Consider the following 23,660-nt stretch of genomic DNA (forward strand, 5'->3'; position numbering starts at 1 on the left):
TTAAGGATTTTTAAAAATTTATTTGAGAGTGAGTGGAGTGAGCAAGAGAGAACACGAGTGGGGGAGGGGAAGGGAAGATGGAGAGGGAGAGGGAGAAGCAGGCTCCCCGCTAAGCAGGAAGGCTGACATGGGGCTCGATCCCAGGACCCTGAGATCATGACCTGACCTGAAAGCAGATGCTTAACCAACTGAGCCACCCAGGTGCCCAAAAATAATAGATTATTGATATGTAAGAACAACATGGATGAATCTCAATAATTATGCTGAGTAAAAAAAAACCAGACCACGCTCACCAAAAAGAACATACACTGTATGATTCCATTTTATATAAAACTCTGGAAGTGCAGATTAATCTATAGTGAGAGAAAGCAGATGCATGGTTGCCTAGAGAGGGGCAAGAAGAAGGGGTAAGAAAGGACATAAGGAAACTTCCAGGGACAGTGAGTATGTTCACTCTCTTGACTACAAAGATAATTTCATGGGTGCATACAAATGACAAAATTTATTAAATTATATATTTTAAATATAAGCTGTTTATTGTATGTCAACTATATCTTCAAAAGCTGTCCAAAAGGAATTATATTTCATTCATAGAAAAAATTTTTTTTGCTTATGCCGTACCTCATCCTTAGAAAATGCAATGACATAGGAGAGCTTCTTGCCCCACCCTATTTCATAAAGGAGCGGCTTATCACACACGTCTTCACATGCGTCACAGTGCAGCCACCGCTGCTGAGAAGGAGAATACACTTCTGTCCAGACATGGTCTACTCAAGAGACAAGAGAGCAACACAAAGAAAGGAAATAAAAGTGAAGTTTCTAAAACCAGAATGATTTCCAACAACTATACGCAAACTCTTAAGGATCATGTCAGAATTTGTAAAGGTCTTAAATTTTAGTTAATAGGTCTGAGCATTTTGGGGCACACAAGACTCTAGAACACTTGTTTTAATTTTTCTGTCTCTTTGAAATCCTTGAAAATGTTTTTGGAATATGTCCTTTAATGCAGTCAGTTTTAAGCTTAATTAAAAATAATGTGAGCTGTAACTCTAAAAAGGCGAACATACTGAACAACAGCATCAAAAACATCAGTCTCAGTCTTTGCTGATATGAAGGAGCTAATGCCACTTTTGAAACTGCAATCTCTTTTGCCCTTTAATACCCAGAATCAGTAGGAGGTCTAACAAAGGATCTCTGGTTATTGATGTTCTATATTTGATTGTAAGAGAACAGGAATTGTTAAGTGAAGATTTCATTTTATCCTAAAAAACAACAGAAACACAAGTAAAATTCTGAGAACAAGGGAAACAACTTTTTAAAATGAAGATGAGAAAAGTCATTTCTAAATAAGGACAATATAAATTTCACATGGTTTTTATTACATTTTTTTTTTTGTATACTGAGGTTTAAGATTACTACATCTTTTATATTAATCCCTACAAAAATGAAGATTTCTAGAGCATATTACACGTTATTATTCATATGGAAAAAGCATTATTACAAGTGTCATGGTAAATTGTTTATAAAAGAGTGTTTGTAGTGTCATGTTTAAAGTACCTGGCAAAATGGTAAGTGTACTACAAAAATCTTGAGATCCCCACAAAAATCTTATGAGGCTGATATTATTGTTATTTTAAAAGAAGGTAAATGGAAGCTCAGAATGACAAGGCCAGAAAGTAACAGAAAATGATGAGCCCAGACAATAAACCCAATCCTGAAGTCTGCACAGCCCTACTACTCTGCTTACACTATGTTTTGTACCTGTGTAATCCCAAACATAGCGAGCTTCAAACCCTAAGGCTCGGCAGCACAGTGTAAAACAATTGGCCCACTCGCCACACCGTCCACATCTTGTTTCCAAAAGTTTCTCAGGGTTATTATATCTGTTTTAAAATAACCATAAAAAAGCTTTGATTCATTAACAAAATCAAGAATTTTAAACAATTTATATTACCTCTGTGCTAAACAGTAAATATTTCATTTCACATTTTTGAAAATTATTTTTAATAAAAATATAGTTGACATATAATATTATATTAGCTTCATTTCACATTCTTAGATAGTGATTAAAGAACCTAGACTACATGAGGCATTACGTTAATAGAAGCTTTAGTGAAAAATGATTGAACAGTGGTACAGCCTTCAAGGAGTTTACAGGCCTTAGAGGAAGAAGAAATTAACACAAATAACTATTACATGGCAGAATGTGACAAAACCACACAATAGGTCAGATTGAGTGTTATGGGAGAGTGGTTGGGAGGAGAGCTTGTATTTAAACTGGCTTTGAAGGGCAGATTAGATCTGGACAGGCAGAGATTCTCTAGGAAATCTGCTTAAAGCATTAGTATTATTCTAACAAGTGGTATAATTAGCTCATGCATTTAAAAGGTAAACAACTTTAACAAACTACTCAATAAAGATTTTAAAACTTAGTGAACTCAATTCTACTTAAAATACTACTTTTCTGTCTAATGATTTTTTAAGATTTTATTTGTCAGAAAGAGTGAAAACGAGACAGCGAGAGAGCGAGCGAGCAAGCGCACAAGCAGGAGGAGTGGCAGGCAGAGGGAGAAGCAGGCTCCCTGCTAAGAAAGGAGCCCAACTCAGAACTCGATCCCAGGACCCTGGGATCATGACCTGAGCCAATACTTAAGCGACTGAGCCACCCAGGCATCCCTCTAATGATCTTTTTGATTGAACTGTTTTCCTTCTTAGTGACTTAAAGGTGCTTGCTAATTTGGAAGTTGTTTTTTGAAAGATGTTTGCAACAATGTTTTAAAAAGGTACTCCAATTATAAAATTATCATAAAATTGGAGAATACCAAATTTTGCATACTGTGTTGAGAAGGATCTCGGCTGATAAAGCTAAGCAAGAAATGTGCCCTAGCTGAGCAGAGATGTTGGCCATGAGCTTGTTAAAGGAAACCATTACACGAATAAACTGGCTCGACAATGACAAGTTTGTCTTAAGCAGATGCTGTTGCTTAAACTAGCTAAATTAAATGAATTTAAAATTAAGTAGTTAAGTAACTGAAAAAAGATGTAAATTTACATGAAGAAGTAATAATGGCAGAATTAGAGCATCCTATGCCTCTTCTATATACTACTTGTGCCAAGTTGAATGATCAGGTTAGCCTAGAATTGACAGTGTTCATCATCCCAACTCTATATAGACCAGCTAACAGTTAAACAAGCAAACAAGTAGAAAGGAAAACAGTAAATATCTTTGTTAGCCTGTGCCCCTCCACACTGCATTATCAGTTTGTATCTAACTGCCTAGGAAAGTTTATGAGGAAAGAGATTTAATTATATATATTTTTTACCTTCCAATATTTGCAAAGTACCTGTGCAAATGTATGCTCACTGAAGAAATAACTTGAACTAATTTTATATAATTCCTAGATATTGAATTCTGTATATTCTATCTTGTGTATATCAGAGGGCTGGTTCCTAGTTAGGACAAAACTGAGTCCCTAAGCTCCAAAAATTAGGTATTTCAAATACTTGGTATCTTTTCTTGACCAATGATACAGCCAACGTTTATAAGTATTATCAATTAAAAAAAATTGATAAGAGGCTTGTGAATTGACAGTAACTGAAAAAAGTTAACTGAGAAGTACAAACTTCTTTAGTTTAAAATTTAGATAATGAGAATATGTTAGGTTGGGCAGGGGAGGCACCTGATTAAAGCAAAATTCTGTTGTTAAAAAGAAAATAATATGATGGTACTATACTTCTACCTTCCATATTACCATCTGATGATTATTTTAAGTACAGCATTGTCTTTACTGTCACAATTTATCAGTATTATTATTAATGTTGCTAGTGCTGTTTTTATGTGCTATCAATCATTATTAAAGTTATCAGAAAGTTAAAAGTTATATAATTAAATGAACAATACCAGATTTACATCATTAAATGTGCTGAGACTATACTCAATTTATATTCCAGAGCAAGAATAAACAAACTTTTCCTATAAAAAGGCAGTAATTATTTTAGACTTTGCAGGCCATATAGCCTTTGCTGCTAGTATTCAACCCTTCCACTGGAATGTAAAAAGAGTTACAGATCATAAGCACACAAATCAGCATAAATGTGTTCCAGTAAAACTTGATTTATAAAAATAGGATGTGGGCTGGATTTAGCCTGCCAGCCACAGCTTGCCGACCTCTGTCCTAGAGGAATATATTTCTAATAATTGAAGAGTTCATTTAATAAAAATTCTTTTCTAACCATTCCATTAAGAGATCACTCTAACTTTACTGTGCAGTGGACACCCACCTTGGGAATCGATTGCTGAACTGGCATGCATCACAGTAATGATCTTCTACTCTGTTTGCACCCCACTTCATCTCATCATCATTGGGGAACAGTGATTCACCTCTAGACTTAGTCTGGCCACCACATTTGCTGCACAAAATGTCATTCACCCATTGAAAAAATTCTTCCTTAAACCAGTGTAAAAGCTCCAGCAGAAGAAAATCCTCATCACTTACATTAGTACCTGAGAAGTTAAAACAGAGTCAAGTAAGATCTAAAGCTGACAAAAACTAAAAATACGCACATGTATTTTATTCTCGAATATGGAGCCGAAATATGTGAAAATATAAGAAGATCTAAAAGGTTTTCACAAATATGATGCAAGGAAAGAACTGTCGGCATATTGTGAACCAGGCTGAAATACGATGACATAATACATTGTACATTTATAGCAGTAGGACATTTACCACTCTGTAACCTCTAACCAACATTATGTACTAACAAGTGAGCTGAACACAACAACCTCTCAGGGAACTATGGTCAATGTGTATTTGCTCTTGAAACACAGGGAGGTTAAGAAATCAGCTTAATTTTTAAAAACATTTAAAAAGGACTACATTCAACTTGTTATCAGGTATATATACAAGTAAACAAGAAACAATCACAAAATCACAAGCAGAAATCACAGAATTCCAGACACCTTAAAAAATCAACCTACCAGCTTTTCTATCAGTGTTTCAACTATACAGTATAATCCATCTGTGAATACTCACCATAAATCACCTAAAAACACAACAATGTCTACACAATATATAACAACCCTGGAAAGTAAGTATGGCCTATAATATTATATAAAATTGTATCTATTTATCAAATAAAAAGATGTCTCTTGACAATATTCAAGACTGTGGTACCTCTGGGAAGAAGAGAAGGAGAGGAGAAAAGAATCTGGGAGACACATACAGGGAGTTCTCATCTCTTTCTTGTTTTATTATTAAGAAGTGATCATAATATGAAGGAAATATATGGCATAATGTGAAGATCTAGTAAAGTTTAACGCTGGTCATAGGTGTTTGATACATTATACTCTATTTCTATACTCATACTCTATTTCTGTTTGATATAGTGCAAAATGAAAAAAAAACTATATTAGGAAAAAACTAGAGAATATAAAGGCCAGAAATATATTATGTTCCTGGCTGGGAGAACAATATTCCAAAGTTGTTAATTCTCTACAAATTAATCTGTAATTTAATGTAAACCCAATTACAATTATAAAATAATTTTAAAAGTATTTAATTTAAAAAATTTATTTAATTAAAAATTTATAAAATATTTTTTCATAAGATTTGACTAAGAACAATATGATAAATTCATTTAGTACATGTCAAAACACATCACAAAATTCTAATAATCAAAATATTGTGATACTGGTGAAGAACATACAAAGCAGATCACTGAAACAAAAGAATGACTCCTGAAAAACAGATTTCTAAGTGATACATAGTATCTAGTAAAGTTAGCCTTTCAAAGTAGTTCTAAGAGGATGGACTGTTCAATAAATGATTTGGGGACAATATAAAAATTCTATATTGAGAGAAGGAATACTATAAAGGTAATAGAAGTTACAAAACAATACGTTTATGACTTTGTGATAGGAAAGGGCCTTCTTAAACAAGATGCAGACTGTGAAATCAATAATGGGAAAAAATAAACTTTCTTATATTTAAAGTTACAGCTTATGAATTTCAAAAGATACACTAAATTAAACAAAGAACACTGGGAGAAAAAAAAATGTAACATGTCTAATAAAGAAAAGTATCCAGAATATATAAAGAACTTCTATAAATCGGTAAGAATATTAGCAAACCCATTAGAAAAATTCAAAGTCTATAAAAGAAGTCCAATAATTTCATTAAGTGGAAATAAATACTCTCGGACACTTCTGATGTGAACTGAAAGGCAATTTGCTTGACAGGATCCTTTACAGTGTTAAAGTCACACACCCTTGACATTTTTATATTTATCTCAGAGAAACACTTGTGCATATACACCATAAGGCATGCTTTACAAGAATTCTCACTGCAGGAGCATTTAGAATAGAGAAAAATGGTAAATAATCTCAATGTCTATCAATAGGAAACTGTATAAATATTAGTATATGCATACTATAGAACACTATGGAGGATTAAAAAGATTTCTAAGACAAGTTAGTAAATGAAAAACACCAAGAAACTGAAGATACATGGGATGACAAATTTTATGTAAACCCATACAACTTAAACTATTTTTTCAGGTAACTATTTATGGGTATAAATACACAGGAGAAGATATGAAAAGGAACGTCTCACATGATAACAGCTGTTACCTATGGAAGAGGTGTAGGACCGACTGACAGGGAGAATTTAGCTTTTCTCATATAATATCAAAGTTTGTATTTGATTAAAAATGAACTTTAGTAATACAGCACTGCCACCGTTCTTCTCTATCAAGTGCCTAAAGCAGAGTAATCTTTTTAAAAATGCAAGGTAGATTATATCACTCAAAACCCTCCAATGAGGTTTCCATCTCACTCAGGATACAATTCGAAGTCTCTACTCTTATTCTTTGTTATCACAGCTGGTCTCCTCTGGTAGACTGAACAACGGTCCACCAAAAGATATCTACATTCTAACCGCTGGAGTCTAGAACTGTTACCAAATACAGCAAAAAAAGAAAAAAAGGTCTTTGAAGATATGATGAAGTTAAGGACCTGGAGATGGGTGGATTATACTGGATTATCTGAGTGGACCCTAAATGCATACTATCCTTCTAATAGGGAAGCAGAGAGAAATTTTACACACACACAGAGAAGGTGATGTGATAGCGGAACAGAGAGAGAGATCGTGGCCCCAGTGACACTGATTATGGCCTTCTGGGTTTCCAGAACTGGGAGTGAATAAATTTCTGTTATTTTAGGTCACCAAGTTTGTGATAATTTGTTACAGCAGACAGAGGAAACTAAGGTACCCCCTTTACTTTTCTGACCTCTGTCTTGTTCCTTCTGCTACAGGCATCAGGTCCTCCCTGTCATTCTTTCAATGCGCCAAGCTCACTCTCACCTCAGGGAGGAATGGAAGTCACTGCTTTCCAGAGAAGACTTTTCTGACAACCCTGTATCAAAAAGCATCCTTCCTAGGCACTCTCTGTACTGTTATCCTGACCTGTTTGTCTTCCCGGCACTTATCTACCCGTTCTACTTGAGTATTTGGGGTTTTGTAGTCTGTCTCACCCCATGACAGTAGGGACCTTGAGCTGTGTTTGTCACACAATAGGTGCTCAGTATATATCTGAATGAATGATAGAACGACTAAACAAAGAAGCCTCATAATATTAATTAGAATTAATACTGTTGACCAAATAGTCATTATCAAATTGGGAAAAGAAGGGAAAGGAAGACAGCATCCTTGTGCTTCTGTGTTATATGTACTCCAGGTATAGAGCGGCAGACTCCCAGTTAGAAGTAGGACTATTGCACGGAGAGTGAGGCCCACCTGAGGGTCAGTGCTCCTTGATCAAGCAATGTCCTGAATTATGGCTCAGAGAAATGCAAGTGGAATCCTGTCCATAGAGGATAAGAGCTCAGAAAGCTCAGAGATATGGGGCTTAAAGAGAGGCTGGACTTAGATGCTGAATTCTTTTTTATTTGTTTTTTGGTTTTTTTAGATACTAAATTTCTGTGAGAATATGGAGAATATATTAGTGTGTGGAGAGTACATTTTAAAATTATAATCAAGACTTCAGATTAATACATTTAGCATCTTCAAAAATACCATACAATAGATTTCTCATAACTTTCCAGTAACAAAGATAAAATTAACAAGTGTAGGTCTTAACTCCATTCTATGAAAATCACAGACATTAGTGTGCAAAAGAGGGAATGAGAAGAAAATCAGTAAAAACATCAGTACAGGTAGCCTCATCCTTCGACACACCTTAGTACTCAACATTCTTCCTCCCATGTCTTCATATTCAATTTAGTGGGCCAACATATATTTTGTTTCACTTTCCCAAAATGACAGGGTTCTTTCCTCTTCACGAAAGGTGTTTCGCCTATATCTGGAACACTCAATCATGACAAATCTTCAGTCTTCCAAGCCAGAGCTATGGAATCATGCTTCTCTGAGCCTCAACTACCTCTAAAGGTATCTCAGTGGGTAGGGTTCCCAGGTCCTCACTTCTGCTTCAAACCAGAACACTTTTCCTAGTTTAGAAACCCAGAGTAAGATTTAACTTGGGGAGAAAATGAAAAAAACAAAACAAAACAAAAAACCCACAATCATGAATGAGAGAAAATCACCAACCTGGACAAATGAGGCTTTGTCATCATCTCAGAGCCAGAGAGTCACTGGGGCAGAGGGTGCTAGCTGCCACACAATATCCAAAAGCCAGTACTTTATTTACAGAATTCTAATTTATTTGGGATGGCAATGCATTAGCTAAAAGACTACAGATTAACTAAGTTTGGGTGAGAGTCCAAAGAAGGCTGCTTCAAGAGAACAGGCTCAGTGGTTCCATTTTGCTTTTTCTCCCTTTCGTTTTCCTGATGCCTGGTCTGCAGTTTTAGTGGCTGGAGCTTTAGCAGTCATCTTAGACTATGAGATATAACCTGCAGAATGGAAACCATGTATGCCAGAGCCAAAAGACAGAAGGGACCTAGGCCTCTGATAATGTTTCAGAGCTTACCACTAGCATCAGACTCCCTAACTCAATAATTTCTTACATGAGAAAATAAATCCTAAGCCATTGGGGTCACAAATCCCATTACTCACAGCCCAGTCTAACCCTCAATGATCCATTCATTATGTCTATAATACACTTATTTCACTATATATTTGAATCTCCTCTACTTATGACTGTAACTCTTTCAGTATCCTACTGTTTTTGTGGAACAGTACCATCCAATAGAACTTTCAGCAATAATGGAGATAATTCATATCCACAATGTCCAACAGGGTTGCCACTAGTCACTTGTGGTTAATAAGTACTTAAAATGTGTTGACTGTAACTAAAGAACTGGATTTTTAATTTTTTAAAACTTAATTTAAATATAAATACCTACATGTATTTAGTACTAGTACTGTCCTATTTTCTAGAACCTCTGCAATCCTCCCTTTCCCCCTTGCCTTTTCATTCTGGGAAATCTCATTTACTTGCACAGTTTTACCTATCACCCTAAATGTACTTCTTAACAGAATTCCAGACCTACATTTTACCTGGTCCAGATAATGGCCAGCAGTTACTTTAAACCATTTCCCTTCAAAGCCTGTTCTATTGACTCCTCTAAACTTCTAGTTGCCTGAATTCAAAACTGGAAAGTCCTCCTTGACATTTTCCTTAAGCATACACAATGCCTTGTCACATCAAATGTACTTACCAACTGCAAACAACATGTATTCTATCACCCCAATAACTCACATCCATTTTCTCCCCTGCTGTCACAATACCCTGTTCACCCTAATTCCTCTCTATTATTACTGTGTTTCAACTGTTCTCTCCTTGCACTCTCTTATTCTTGTTCATCTTACAAGGTATTGCTAGATCAATCTTCCTTAAGCACACCTCTGATGTCACTCACTTGCTTAAAGCTTCAAAGGTTAATGCTGCTGAATTAAGTAACCAAGAATACTTGACTTTCCTGAGCAATCGCTTTATTTCCTCCTTGCTAATGAATAGATTATACAACATTTTTGCTCTATGTTCAATCATACTAACATTGTAATGTTAGCCTTACACTAAGACATGTACATCCTTCTAATTTCTTTGGTCCTTATTTTCTATTTCAAAACTTTGTTAAAAGTATTCTTTGTTCCATTTTATCTCTAGTTCTTTTTGGAAAGATTAAAAATATAAGATAAATTCAGTACACATTTCTCTGCCTGAAATTCAGTGTCAACCAACATATGATCTCAGCCTACTTGATCTCTCACTACTGTTTACCCACTCCTTACACTACACACAGCCAGATTTTATAATTCATTGTTCCCCACATAGAATCTAACTTTTCTGCCTCCACACATCCTGTTAACTACATTTGGAACAATATCCCTGATCCCTGCCTTAATAAGTCCTTTGGCATCTTAGGTTACTATTCCAACTCATCCTTTATAACCTTTAAAAAAAAAAAAAAAGGCTCAGTCTTTTACTGATTTTCACAATACCATTCTACCAACCTGATATGTTATTTCTTTCCTACTTAAATTAAAACTCTATTCTAGTGCTTTTAAATTTTAAGTGTGAAAGAATATATAGACAAATCTCGTAAGTCATACTATGATATGAAGTTACAGATGGCGTACCTTACCCCTATTTTCCAAATTTTCTACCAAAAAAAAAAAAAAAAGCCATGTATTACCTTTATAATTACAGGGGAAAAAAAATGCCAGGCAAACGTCAACAGGGACACTGCTAATTGTGTCTCCTCTGTGGGGTTCAGCTGAATGACTAACACATAAAACATGCTTTGGTAAGTACCTGTTAAACAGGCATTTATGTCAGGGATCATCTGAAGGAACACAGTACTTTAATGTGGACAGGGCCTTTGTGATCACATGTTAATAAGCATTCTTATTTCATAAATAGTAAAAAAACTGTTAATCCAAGAAGATGAAGAACTGTCTCAAGGTCTCACAGCAATGTTGTTTAATTAAGTCTAAGCCCCAGAATGGTCTTCAAATACAAGAATATGACATAGTATAATATTATAATAAAAACAAAACTACCAACATACAATGGGCAGCAAAATACCTAAACAACATATGTAAGAAGTGATTAAATGATTAAAAAAAGGAAAAGAGATACATAATTAATCCCTCAGAGAGACTTCCAGTTTTAGCTCTGACATGTAAAGAGCTTAGAGTTCTCATTCCCATCGTTACGAAAACAAAAAACTGAACAAACCAAAATCATTGACTTTTCTTGAGCTCCTTAGAAATCACAGGGCAAACTGTCACCCTGAAATCTGGAGAGACAAGACAAATACAGAGAATCTTAGCCAAATACACAGAATCACAACCAGCCATCTGCTATATGGAACAGAAGCCACTGGAGTCATAAATTGGTAAAAACACTTAAAACGATAATTTCAACAAATTGCTGGAGGCTGAACATGGACTAGCTTGAGTAAGAAAAACAATCTTAGGAGCGGTTCCTAACACTTTTGCGGGTTTTCCCTCCAAGAATCCCACTAGGTTTTCTTGGTGAAGAACCAAAAAAGATCTCCTTAAAGCTCTGAGAAGGAGGAGAAGATTAAGAATTGCAAAGTATGCCCAGAACGTTCTTTACGATAAAGGCCTACTCTTCAGGGAAAAAGATTTTACCAGAGCCTTTTCTGAAGTGGGGAAAAGGAACTTCCCTGACTCTAGCCACTTCTAGTCTTCCTATCTCGTCTATGGAGGGAAAAAGTTAAGAAAGACTTGGGAAGGTCAGACGCCTGAGGATACAGGCCCACTAAAGCACTGAGACTTAATCATCAGATTACAGGGGGCTTCTACTCCCCCGTGGCTTATCACTACACCAACAAGGCTCTGGTGTAACAACAATGGAGTCTGCTAAAAGATGCAGATTGTATCCAAGGAGTTTTTAGAAAAGCCCAAAGACAACAGGGGAGACAAGAAGAATACCAGAGGAAGTCTGAAGCTTCTGACACCTACAGCTAACATTAAACATAGCCCAACTCCTGGTTAAATGGACATAAGACCTTACATAAAGGGCCTATTGACCTCAGCTCCTACTACCCAATGATGCATCATGTCTAACTTCCAACAAACAAATACAAGATGTGTTAAAAGGCAAGAAAAATCAGTCTGAAGTGATAAAGTATCAGAACCACCCAGATTTTGGAATTAACAAAGAATTTAAAGTAACTCTGATTAATATATTAGGTGCTCTCATGAAAAAAGTAAACAACATGTAAGACAAATGGATAATGTAAATAGATTTTTTTTGTTTGTTTAGAAGCTTTAAAAAAATCTAGAGGAAATGCTAGAAATCAAAAACACTGTAACAAAATGCCTTTCATGGACTCATCAGTAGATGGGACACAGCCAAGGCCAGAGTCCGTGAGCTTGAAGATAGGTTAACAGAAACTTCCCAAACTGAAAATCAAAGAGGAAAAAAAAAAAAAAAAAAAGGCACAGAACTGCAGGAGAATCTCAAAATGGACCAGAACATCTAAGAACTGTGGGAAATTGAGGCAGAGAGAGATAAAAGTAAAATAGGATACATTCATTTTGGAATACAGAAGGAAAAGAGAGGAAGAAACAAAAGAAATATCTGAAGCAATAATGGCCAAGAATTTTCCAAAATTAATGAGATTCCAAACCACAGATCTAGGAAGCTCAGAAAACACCAACCAGGAAACTATACCTAGGCATGTCATATTCAAACTGTAGAAAACCAAAGACAGAGATAATCTTGAATAAAGCTGGGGATGGGGAGTAAGTTGAGGGGATATGGGGAAAACCTTACCTAAACAGGAATAAGGATGGGAATTATAGCAGACTTCTTGTCATAAACAATGTAGGCAAGAAGACAAGAGGGTAAAATATTTAAAGTGTTGTTGAAAGAAAAACCTCACCAACCTAGAATTCTATATCCCAGTGAAATTATCCTTCAAAAGTGAAGAAAAAATTAAGGGTTTCTCAGGCAATGAAAAACTGAGGGAATTCATCTCTAGCAGATCCGCCCTGAAAGAAATATTAAAAGAAGTTCTTTAGGAAGAGGGAAAATGATATAGATCAGAAACTTGGATCTACAGAAAGGAAACATCAGAAAAGGAATATATGAAAGTAAAAGAGAATCTTTTGTTTTCTTATTCTTGGCGTAAAAAGTAACTTCTTTAAATAATAACAATAGCAATGTACTGGGTGATTACAGCATATGACAGCAATGTTATGAGGATGGGAGGGAAGAATTGGGATGATTCTGTTAAAAGGTATCTGCACCATACATGAAGCAGAATAGTGTTTTTGAAGGTGGACTCAGTTAAAACATTTATTGCAAACTAAGGTAACCACCAGAAAAATTACATAGTCCCCTAGAAAATATAGTATTAAGAAATGACTTAGATAAAAGCTAATTACATAAAAACTCAAAGTAAAAATGCTACCATTGGAAAAATTTAACAATTAAAATCCTAAGACCATTAATGATAACACACAAATAATTATTGGTTGATGAATGTGGTAGGTATTGTTCTGAGCCATTTACATGTACTATTTCACCTATTTTTAAAAATCATCCTATTTTCAAATGAAGAAACTGAGGCATAGAGATCAAATTACTTGCTCAGTAATGCACAGTAAAGTGGCAGAGCTGAATTTATTCCCAGGCAGTGGACAGCAGTGGATGAGGAAGAACCATATACCAGTAAATACTATCTTTATTAGACAAAATGAATCAATGGTCTAATCATATGGATTAATCTTGAATGTGGTTTCTAATTCACATTAAAATTCACTAATAATACTATCATATGTTCCATAGACTTAAGTTCTATTATACCTAAAAAAACTCATATACCAATGATTAAACTGCAAACACATACTGAGGTTTAAAAAAAAAAAAAGATGTGTTAATAGATATGTCTATGAGGTACATGCAGTAAAATTTTACTACTGCTGTACTTCTTAAAAATCAAAACAGAAACAGATTAGAATTTTATGATGTATACAGCAAAAGGCAGCATTTCAGTGTTTCTCTTTAGCAATGATGTATATTAGCAATGAATCGTTATATAAAGCCACTACCTTTATCCAATTTTCTAGCTCTAGATAACTTTTCTTGAGATCTCCTTTTTAGTTCTTGGACTGGAATACAAGCCAGTGCTTTCTCCTGGAGAGCAAGGTTCTCATAGACCAGCACATGCTGAATGTTGGACCGGAGAACTTTTAGAATGACTGAGTCAGTAGTAACCTAATAGAAAAAAAATATTGGTTAGCTTTTCTCCATATGCTACAAAAATAACACATAACTGAAAACGGTGGTTCTATGATTTCATAGATAAAGAAGAATGTATGGATTCACTGAAATATAATAATACTCAAAGGCTATACAATATGTTTTAGGAGATACCCATATCTGTGTCACAGTCGAAGATATATCTATTCTTTTCTCTGAATATATTATTGAGGATATATTTAAACAGAGATATGCTAGATTCTTGATTATAAGTTTGGATCAAGATACTGCTCTGAGGGGCGCCTGGGTGGCCCAGATGGTTAAGTGGCTGACTCTTCATTTTGGCTCAGGTCATTTTTTGGCTCCAGTAATGACTGTGAAGTCCTGGGATCAAGCCCTGAGTTGGGTTACATGCTCAGCAGGGAGTCTGCATGATCTCTCCCTCACCCTCGGCCCCTCCCCCGGCTCATGTGCACCTGAGTGCTCTCTCTCTAAAATAAATAAATCTTAAAAAAAAAAAAAATAGTGCTCTGAGCAATGCATCTGACAGACTTTCCAGTTCAAATCCCTGCAAGTAACATAATTAAAACAAAAAACAAAACAAAACAAAACTCCATATGGCATTAGCAAAGGAGGAGTACTCTTAAGGGATCAGGAATTTTGAGAAATTCCTGAAAGAGGAAAAACAGATACAAATGGATTAAAGAAAAAAACTATGGCAATATGCCCCCCAAAAAGAGTGGCTATACAAACTAAAGTTTTCAAAATAATCCCAAGAGCAGAGGAGCCACAGGATCCAGATAGAAAAGGGCCTTGGAACAAACATTAGTGACACTGGCTGGGCTCTGCAGGAGGACTAGCTAGACATCTTCCCCCTGCCCCCACCCCATCATTCCTTCTCAACAAAGAACTATGCTTCTGAGAAGTGAGGGAGCTGCTTTGATTCCCCAAAGGAAAGAGAAACATCCAAGCTCAGAACAGTTGCTTCTGGTACAGACCATCTTGTAGCATGTTCTACCCCTCCCCACAGTTGCTAGAAGCAGATGCTGCATTCACAGATAGGCTAGCAGGAGCTCTCAGACTCACTGAATCTGCAACAACCCATACTGTTGCAAAGATACACTAGAATCAACATCAGAAGAACTAACCCTGTAGCCATAGCAGCAAGTCTATCTTCAGAGATTCGACAGTATACTGTATTCAGAGAAAGACAACCATGGATCTTGGAAATTAAAAATTTAAACACTGAAATAAGAAAGTACACATGGTGTCAAACCGTAGAATAAACATAGCTAAAGAGTGATCAATTAGAAGACTGAGCCAAGACATTTTCTGAGAACGTGGCACACAAAAAACTAAATAGACACTCAAGATAAGTCCAAACGTTTCCAAATCCAGCTGACAGGAAGTCCAGAAAGTAGAGTAGAAACAGTAGAAAAGATAAACTTCTCAAAGAAATAATGGAAACCAATTTCTGAGAGTTGAAGAAAGAGCCAGTATGAATGGGGGGATAAAACAGGGCATAGAATAGTGACATTTCATAACAGGTAAGTAGAAAAACAAAATTCCAAAAGCCTTTTATGAATCAGACATCTCATTAGAAACAATGAAGCAAAATCTTTGAAATTCTGAGGGAAAATGACTGGGAACACAGGATTCCTACCCAGCCAAATTAATCACACAGGAGGGCAGAATAAGTCCATTTTCTGATATGTAGCAGTATAAAAGTCTATCACTCCTAAATCTTATCTAAAAGAATTCTTAGAGAAGTTATTGTCCCCTCAAAATATAATATAATCAAAGTAAATAAACAGATCACCCAGGAGTAGAAACTGAGATAAAAGCAGCAGGAGTGAGTTAAAAAAATAAACTAGTAAAACCTAAGTTCTGATTATTAAAAATAATAATTGAAAAGCAAAACCTCAAATTTTCTCATAAAGAAGGTAGCAGGGAAGGGAAAAGAAAAAAGAGTAAAAACTTTCTGAGGTTCCTGTCTTGTTACGTTAGTAAAAAAATATAAAAGTAAATATTTGCATTAAAAATTTAAGGGCAGTAATAGAAGACTAAAAAAGAAGATATTTAACTTTCTAACTTTTAAAGGGAAAATAATGGAAGAAAACTGTTCTCAAAACAAAGATGGAAAAAAGGGAAAAAAACAAAAGGACACAGGCAACACAAAATAAGATGTCAGAAATAAATTCAAACATATTAGCAATTATGGTAAATATGAATGGATTAAATGTGTATATTAAAAGGTAGACATAGATTAATTTAAAAAATAAAAACCATTATCAAATCCTCCCTGACATTATCCAGGATTTTTTAAAGCACTGGGGATAGGTGCATAAGAAAGACATGATCACTTCATTGTCTAAGGGAGGGAAAGGCATTAAATAATGACAAAACCACCATTATTAAGTCAACAAGTATTTGTGTATAAATGTGTGTGTGTGTGTGCGTATGTGTGTGTTACATACTGGAAAAATAATGGGAGACCAAAATCCTCACAAAGTAGTCTATGGATACAGAAACTAATACTGGTACAACAATGTTCATTTACTCAAATATTTAATGAGCCTTTATTATTTGCTAGTTACTGGGGATATAATGGTTAGATAATTTATTCATAGGTGTAAGAAGAGTAAGCAAATATAGAGGATAGTGACACTGTACAACAGGGATTCTGAACCTAGAATTCCCTGAAGAAATATTTTTTATATTTGTGGCAAAGTACTAAGGATAAGAAGCTAATAGGAAAGGGAAAAGCCTAATCCTATAGGAAGGAACAGCATACAGGTAGCTGGGGAGTGTGTTTATGGGAACATGCTTAGGAAATTATGTAGGATCAGAGAGAAAATCAGGGTGTTGAGAGCATGGAGAACGAAGGGGAAATGGCGGAGAGAGAAAGCTGAGGATGAAGCTGAATTGGTAAGTGGCTAGATCTTTCTGGTCTCTCCATTGTAATGGGAAGCTATTAAAGACACTTAAGCAAGGGAGTAAGACCATCAGATTTACATTTTCAGAATATCACTCTAGCTGTAGCTAGAGAAAGGAGGTTACAGATGATCCAATGGAGGCCGACTGCAGAACTCTGAAAGAGCTGGTGGCTTTAGTAGAAGTAAAGTGTAAAAAGAACTTAGGAAATAGGATCAACAAGTCTTGGTGACTGAACTGTGAAGTCGGGCCAGTTAGAAAAGTAGAAAAATACATTAGTAATGATCTGTGGATTTTGAGTGAGCAACTAACTGGGTCAATGGTTGAACCACTTATGGTAGAAGAAAAACCAGGAAATGATTGACTGAGCTAAAGATGATGAACGGTCAAGTAAAAATGAACTGAAAATAAGTATATTAAATTTAGCAGCATGGAGATTTTTGATGATCTTAGGAAGATTTCTAATAGTGTTAATAAGGAAAACAAGTTGTAAAAAACTTGTGTCCCCAAGTGGCCTAAGAGTACCAAAGCAGCTGCACAAAATGGTCTACTGGAAAGTGTACAGAAAATATTAGAACTCCTATTTATGTTTTTTTTTTTTTTGCCAAAAAAATAAAGCAATTAAGTTATAATAACATTTAGTATTTGGGTGATCTGTGGCTAGCAAGCTAGCCTGAGGAGAGAAAGGACCAAAGTACAGAGGGAGTTAACAACAGGCATGTTCACTCCTACTTCTACTCTTACCATATTACAAGGTTTTGCGATTCATATGTGCCTGGCTAAATGAATTTATAGATTATGTTATATAGTTTTCACTAATGAACCCTCAACCTAGCTGTAAAAGATTATAAAGACTGGGGGCACTTGGCTGGCTCAGTTGGCGGAGCGTGCAGCTCTTGATCCTGGGGTTGTGAGTTCAAGCCCTGAGTTGGGTGTGATTACTTAAAAATAAAATCTTAAAAAAAAAAAAGACATCTCATCATCCTAAATTATGTTCTGAAGGTCTTTTGACTATAATACTGAGATTATCTTTATTTTAAAAATTTATTTATTTATTTATTTAAGAGAACACCAGCGGGGAGGAGAGGCAGAGGGAGAAGCAGACTCCCTGCTGAGCAGGGAGCCCGATGTGGGGCTTGATCCCAGGACTCTGGGATCATGACCTGAGCCAAAGGCAGACATTTAACCAACTGAGGCACCCAGGCGCCCCTTACATCAATGATATATTAATACATTTTTAAAAATTAAAAATATTTACTCAATAGCTTCTGTTGACATTGTTTCCTGATACAGTATAATGGCATAATAGTACATGTATATAATTTATAAACAAAAATATATATTGAAAGGCTATGCTCAAACATTTTACTGATAGGGTACATGATTAAAGAATGGAAGCTTGCTAGACAAGTATGTGAGAAGTAAAGATACAGTGATGAGTACCGGGAGCTCTTCCGGAAACTTGCTGTAAAGAAATGAGAACTAGAGGACATGTAGGATCCAGGGATATTTGTATGCTGGCTTGTTTCTCAGATAGGAGAGTTTACAGGAAAGGTTCCTAAACACTGATCTGCTTGTGAAAAATACAGATTCCCCAATTCCTCCCCATCCCTTTCTGATTTAGCCAGTCTGGGGTTACATCTAGGAACCTGAATGTCCAGCTCATCCTGATGCCAACAGCCTAACCTTAGTTGAAAACTGGCCTTTATAAACCAAGGCTTAAATGCCAATGAGAAGAATCCCCAAGAAAAGAGGAGGTTCAAGACTGCACACAGTCCATGTGAGATTCCACAGTGAGCAGAGAAGAAGGGATGCAGGGACAAAGGAGGAGCTGGCTTTTGTTTGGAGCAGACATGGTTGCCCCACTTCCAGAAGGGATGAGTGCAACAGATGACTGAAGAAACTTAACTGAAGATCTAGTGATGAGAAATCCAGGGTATTCCCAACAGGGAGGAATATGCTCCTTTACCAGAACTGATACAGAAACACACAAAACAGGTCTCCATTTTTAAAGAATTCTTACAAAAAGGCACAGCTATATTTTTGTTATTGTTCTTTAATTAAACGCAGGTTTTCATTTACTGAGAGAGGGTAAGAACTCATCTAGAGAACTTTTATTTTCAATCTGATACTTCCAATCTGGAAATTACCTCATTCGTTGTGGTTTTTATGGGCACTCAAACAATCCTGAACAATAGAGTTTATTTTCTTGCCTTATTTCTTTACATATTCTTTGGCACAACTCCATACACACGAAGAGATAAAAGCAAAGTCTGCTGATTGCATGGCAACTACAGCAGCTGGGCAGCCAGGTACACAAGGCAGCAGTTACCTGCCTGAGGGAGGTGAAGTTACTTGGAGTACAAAGAGAAGTTCAAAATGTGCAATCTGTCTGGTTTTAGGTCAAAAAGATGGTTTGCTCCACTGATCATACTTAGATTTCAATTATTTTGGTTTCTAATGTGAAATATATTCAAGACTCTTCATAAGAAAAAAATATATAATATGTATATTTTGTCAAATCATGTGATATAACCCATGGAAGCTGGATTAGCAAATTTACTTCTTTAGTAAAGGACCAGGGGTCCTCAAGCCCACCAGTCTTCCTTCTACCTTTATGTAGCCTTTTGCTTTCGTGACTTTTAAATTTAGAACCTGTTTTTAAGCATAAAAGTTCTGTTTAATAATTTTTTAACCTTAGTTTTAATCAGCGTGTGACTTCAATCATCTTATTTCTTACAACCCCTCCCCTTTTTTCTATTTATAAAAGTAAATGTTGTTGTAAGAAATTCTCAGGAAATACTGAGTGGTATAAATAATAAGGAATCACCTGTAATTTCACCCTAAGATAAAATTATAGCTAAGATGTCTGTGTATAGCTTTCCAGACCTTTTAAAAATGAATATGTTTATGTATGTGCATTTTTAATAAGAAAATTGAAATATAATATACATATACACAACATATGTTGTTTAATTTTGGAATTCCCAGTTTACCATTTTTCCCCCATATAATAACTCTCTTAATGCCAAAATAGACCACAGCATCATTTTTAATGGATGCTAACAATTCCGGTATACAGACGTGTTGTAATTTAAGTGATCCGGTATGCAGTATATTTTACCTTTAAGAATGGCAGTTTCACAACAAGAAATTGGACATTTAAATCTTATGTCCAAATAGAAGACTTCTTCTCTAAAGAGATCATATAAAGATCCAGACTAAAAGGTTTCTTACGAGATTAAGTTTAAAAATAAACCAACTCATAAAAAAATAAACCAACTCATTTTATCATTGTCTAACAATACAATATTATATTTATAATTTCAACAGAATAATTTCAAATGATAATTCTTTCAAATAAATAAATGCATACCCATATACACTACGGGCAAGAATTTCTAGAGTGATTAGAGTTGATGAAAAGTCCTTAACAATTCTATACACATTTTAAAAGTAGGCATGTGCCAAATAAAAGTATGCAGCTAAACTAGTTGTGTAATGACTGAAGGCTTATTTTAAGCAAATCATACTTCAGAATCACATATTTTCAACCTAGATAAAGTTGCAAAATTGGAAAAATAATGGTTTTAACATTCTAATGTTCTATGTCTTTGAAAAACTCTCTCTGCTGTTTCGAAACTCCTTTTCGAAGGCAAAGGGTATAAAAATATATAAAGGGTTATTGGGAAATTATGTCCTTTAGGAACACTAAACACTCAGCATGTATAACCAACAAATTTAAAAGTTAAGTGAGTCATTAGGGAAATGCAAATTAAAGCCACAATGAGATACTACCTAACATCCACTAAAATTGCCACAATAAAAAAAACATAGTAAGTGTCAGTGAGGATATTGAGAAATTGTAACATTCACACACTGCTGATGAGAATGTAAAATGGTGCCACAACTTTGGAAAACAGCTTGGCAATTTCTTAAAACATTAAACATAAACTTACCATACAGCCTAGTGGTTCCACTCCTAGGAATCTACCCAAATGAAAACACGCCCACACAAAACCTTGTATGTGAATGTTCACAGCAGCATTATTCATAATTGGCAAAGATGGGAAACAACCCAAATGTCCATCATGGAATACTATCCAGCAATAAAAAGGAATAAATTACTGATACATCCTACAATATGAATAAACTTCAAAAACATACAAAGTACAAGAAGCCAAAAGCAAAAAGCTACATATTGTGTAATTCCACTTACATAAAATATCCAGAAAAAGCAGCAAAATAAGTTTCTAACATCATCACCTTTTATTGAGTACCAATATATTCCAGTACTTTATATCTTAAAGGAAAAGCTTATTGGCAAACTTCAACATCATTGACTATCACTTTAATTTATATTTCAAAATTTTACTTTGCAGTTTTAACCAAATAAATATTATAAGAGTGATGAGCACATGAGTGCTCAGGATTTATCTAGTTTATACACATTCAATGCTTTTTAATTCTTTCTCTTGCTGCTTGACTTTGGTCTATTTTAATTATCAATTAAGTACCCCCACTCAAAACAGGCAAGGCAGGGGAACATAACTGTCAAATTCTGTAGTATAACAAATAGTGGTGATGAATGCTTAAATAACAAAATACTTTTTTAAACTATGCATTCCAGTGATCCATGGATAACTAAGACTTGGTGATAAAAAACAAGATTCATTCTAATTTCTCCCAATTCCCTTAAGGAACTCAGAAAAAGATACTGTGTCCCAAGGCCTAGAAAAATAAGAATTGGTAATAGACTGCCTACTAAAAGCATATGTGTATAGGAAAGTTTATTTTCTTCTAAACTGTACATTTGTTTTGTCAATAAAATGACATTTTGTTTTTAGTTTAGTATCCAGAGGCTTTCTGGTGATTACAGAGTTTTAAAGGCCTCAAATTATATCTGAATTGCAAAGTTAAGAATCAAAAAAAAAAAAAAAAAGGTTACAGAAGAGTCAGAAAATGTGAATTTATCTTCTGAGTCAGAACACTAACGAAATACTACTTAGTCCAGGAAATAGCTATTTTGTAAAATAAAATGTTTTCATGTATTACACTCTTTTCTGTAAAGCTGGTTAGTACTGTGCATTTTAAACTGTAACACTGAGATTCAACAAAAGATAAAGTAGGGAATCTTAAAAGATATATTCCAACACTATAATTAGAAAACGTAAGAAATGGTGCTCAAAATGAAGAAGTTAAATGTGCTTCTGTATCAACCTTAACTGCAAAACTGAAGACAAGATGGAACACACATGCTCACGAGAGGGGCACAAAAGAATCCACTGGCGCACATCTTAGATTTACTTTTTATTTCGCCTTTTTTACAAAATTGTTGTATAAGGTACATAACATACTAGAAGTATATAATTTATAAGGAAATAGATGCTGGGTTATGTACTCAACATTTTATGACTGTTAAGACGTGTAACCAAAAACCACTCTTCTAAGGAACGGACTGACTAGTAGGGTTACTATTATGTCACATTAGAATTAAGTAGTCACATTTTTCCATTATTCTGTGATAACTTTGTACTGAATGGAGCAGCTCAGATACTTTACAGAAAGAATTATTATCACCAAGGGCAAACTTTTATAGTTTATAAAGACCTTTATAGTTTACAATGTTTTCATGTATGCTATCTCATGGAATACCCATAGCCACTTAGTATCATTACTAATTGATCTGACATATTCAGTAACAGTTTCTCGAAAGCATTTGTAAACACTAGTTGTATTTATTATTATTATAAGTAAAAATTAGCTGTGAAGCTAATGAGAGGAGAAAATATTTTAAAGACTGTAAGTACACTGAAGCACAAAGAAATATGTTTTAGAAGAGTTAATCCTCCACAAAAAAAAGTTTGGAAACCATTCAACAAGAATTATATAAAAGGACAGTTAACTCTCTGTCTCTTCCCCTGATAGCCTTTACCACCTTTATTCTTTAGTTTTTAAAGACAAGCTTAGGATCTTCTCAGCATAAACAAAGAAATGACCAGCAGGGAAGTGAGGTTAAAGACTCTGCAATTACTCAACTGGAGAAAATTAAGGGTAGATTTAGTAACTGACTCTCTATATAAGTTCCGCTTTATGGAGGACAGTGACAAGATGTTTTACTAAAATTAAAATAAGAGGATACAAGTTGAAGCTGGCTACTGACAAAATTACTATAGAAAAAAAAATCACAAAATTTTTGAGTGAAAATTCAGAGGAAAACTTAAGGACCTCTATCAAAAGGAATTTTTGTAAATAGGATAGTTTCCTATTAAATGAGATCAGTTAAGTGTACCAAGGATGCCTGTAAGAGATCAAAAGTTTGATTGCAGTTCTTCAGAAGTATGCATCTGTGTATGCCACTAACTAAACTTCACTAATCTGGTAGCACCCCTCTCAATAAATTAATGCATTGTTATTTACCTTAAAGAAGCGGATTTCTTTTACCAAACTGAGGGGTTGATAATGGTTAGGTTATTGGAATTAATAATCTTCATAATGAATGGCAGCAGGTAAAATTTAGATCAGAA

The 23,660-nt window shown here is 35.0% G+C and overlaps 1 protein-coding gene across 2 annotated transcripts in view; it reads right to left on the reverse strand.

Annotated features, from left to right (window-relative positions):
* NGLY1 (N-glycanase 1) overlaps nucleotides 1-23,660 on the reverse strand; it is a 57,953-nt gene that overhangs the window by 17,692 nt on the left and 16,601 nt on the right. For both annotated transcript variants that reach the window (XM_032408810.1, XM_032408811.1), the window contains exons 4-7: nucleotides 14,049-14,214; nucleotides 4,282-4,504; nucleotides 1,762-1,883; nucleotides 622-767 (exon numbers count right to left, since the gene is read on the reverse strand). In XM_032408810.1, coding sequence (XP_032264701.1) covers nucleotides 622-767; nucleotides 1,762-1,883; nucleotides 4,282-4,504; nucleotides 14,049-14,214 — 657 coding nt within the window. The remainder of the gene's footprint in view (nucleotides 1-621; nucleotides 768-1,761; nucleotides 1,884-4,281; nucleotides 4,505-14,048; nucleotides 14,215-23,660) is intronic.

The sequence above is a fragment of the Phoca vitulina genome, unplaced genomic scaffold (assembly GCF_004348235.1).
Source record: "Phoca vitulina isolate PV1807 unplaced genomic scaffold, GSC_HSeal_1.0 scaffold10, whole genome shotgun sequence".
In the NCBI taxonomy this organism is placed as follows: Eukaryota; Metazoa; Chordata; class Mammalia; order Carnivora; family Phocidae; genus Phoca; species Phoca vitulina.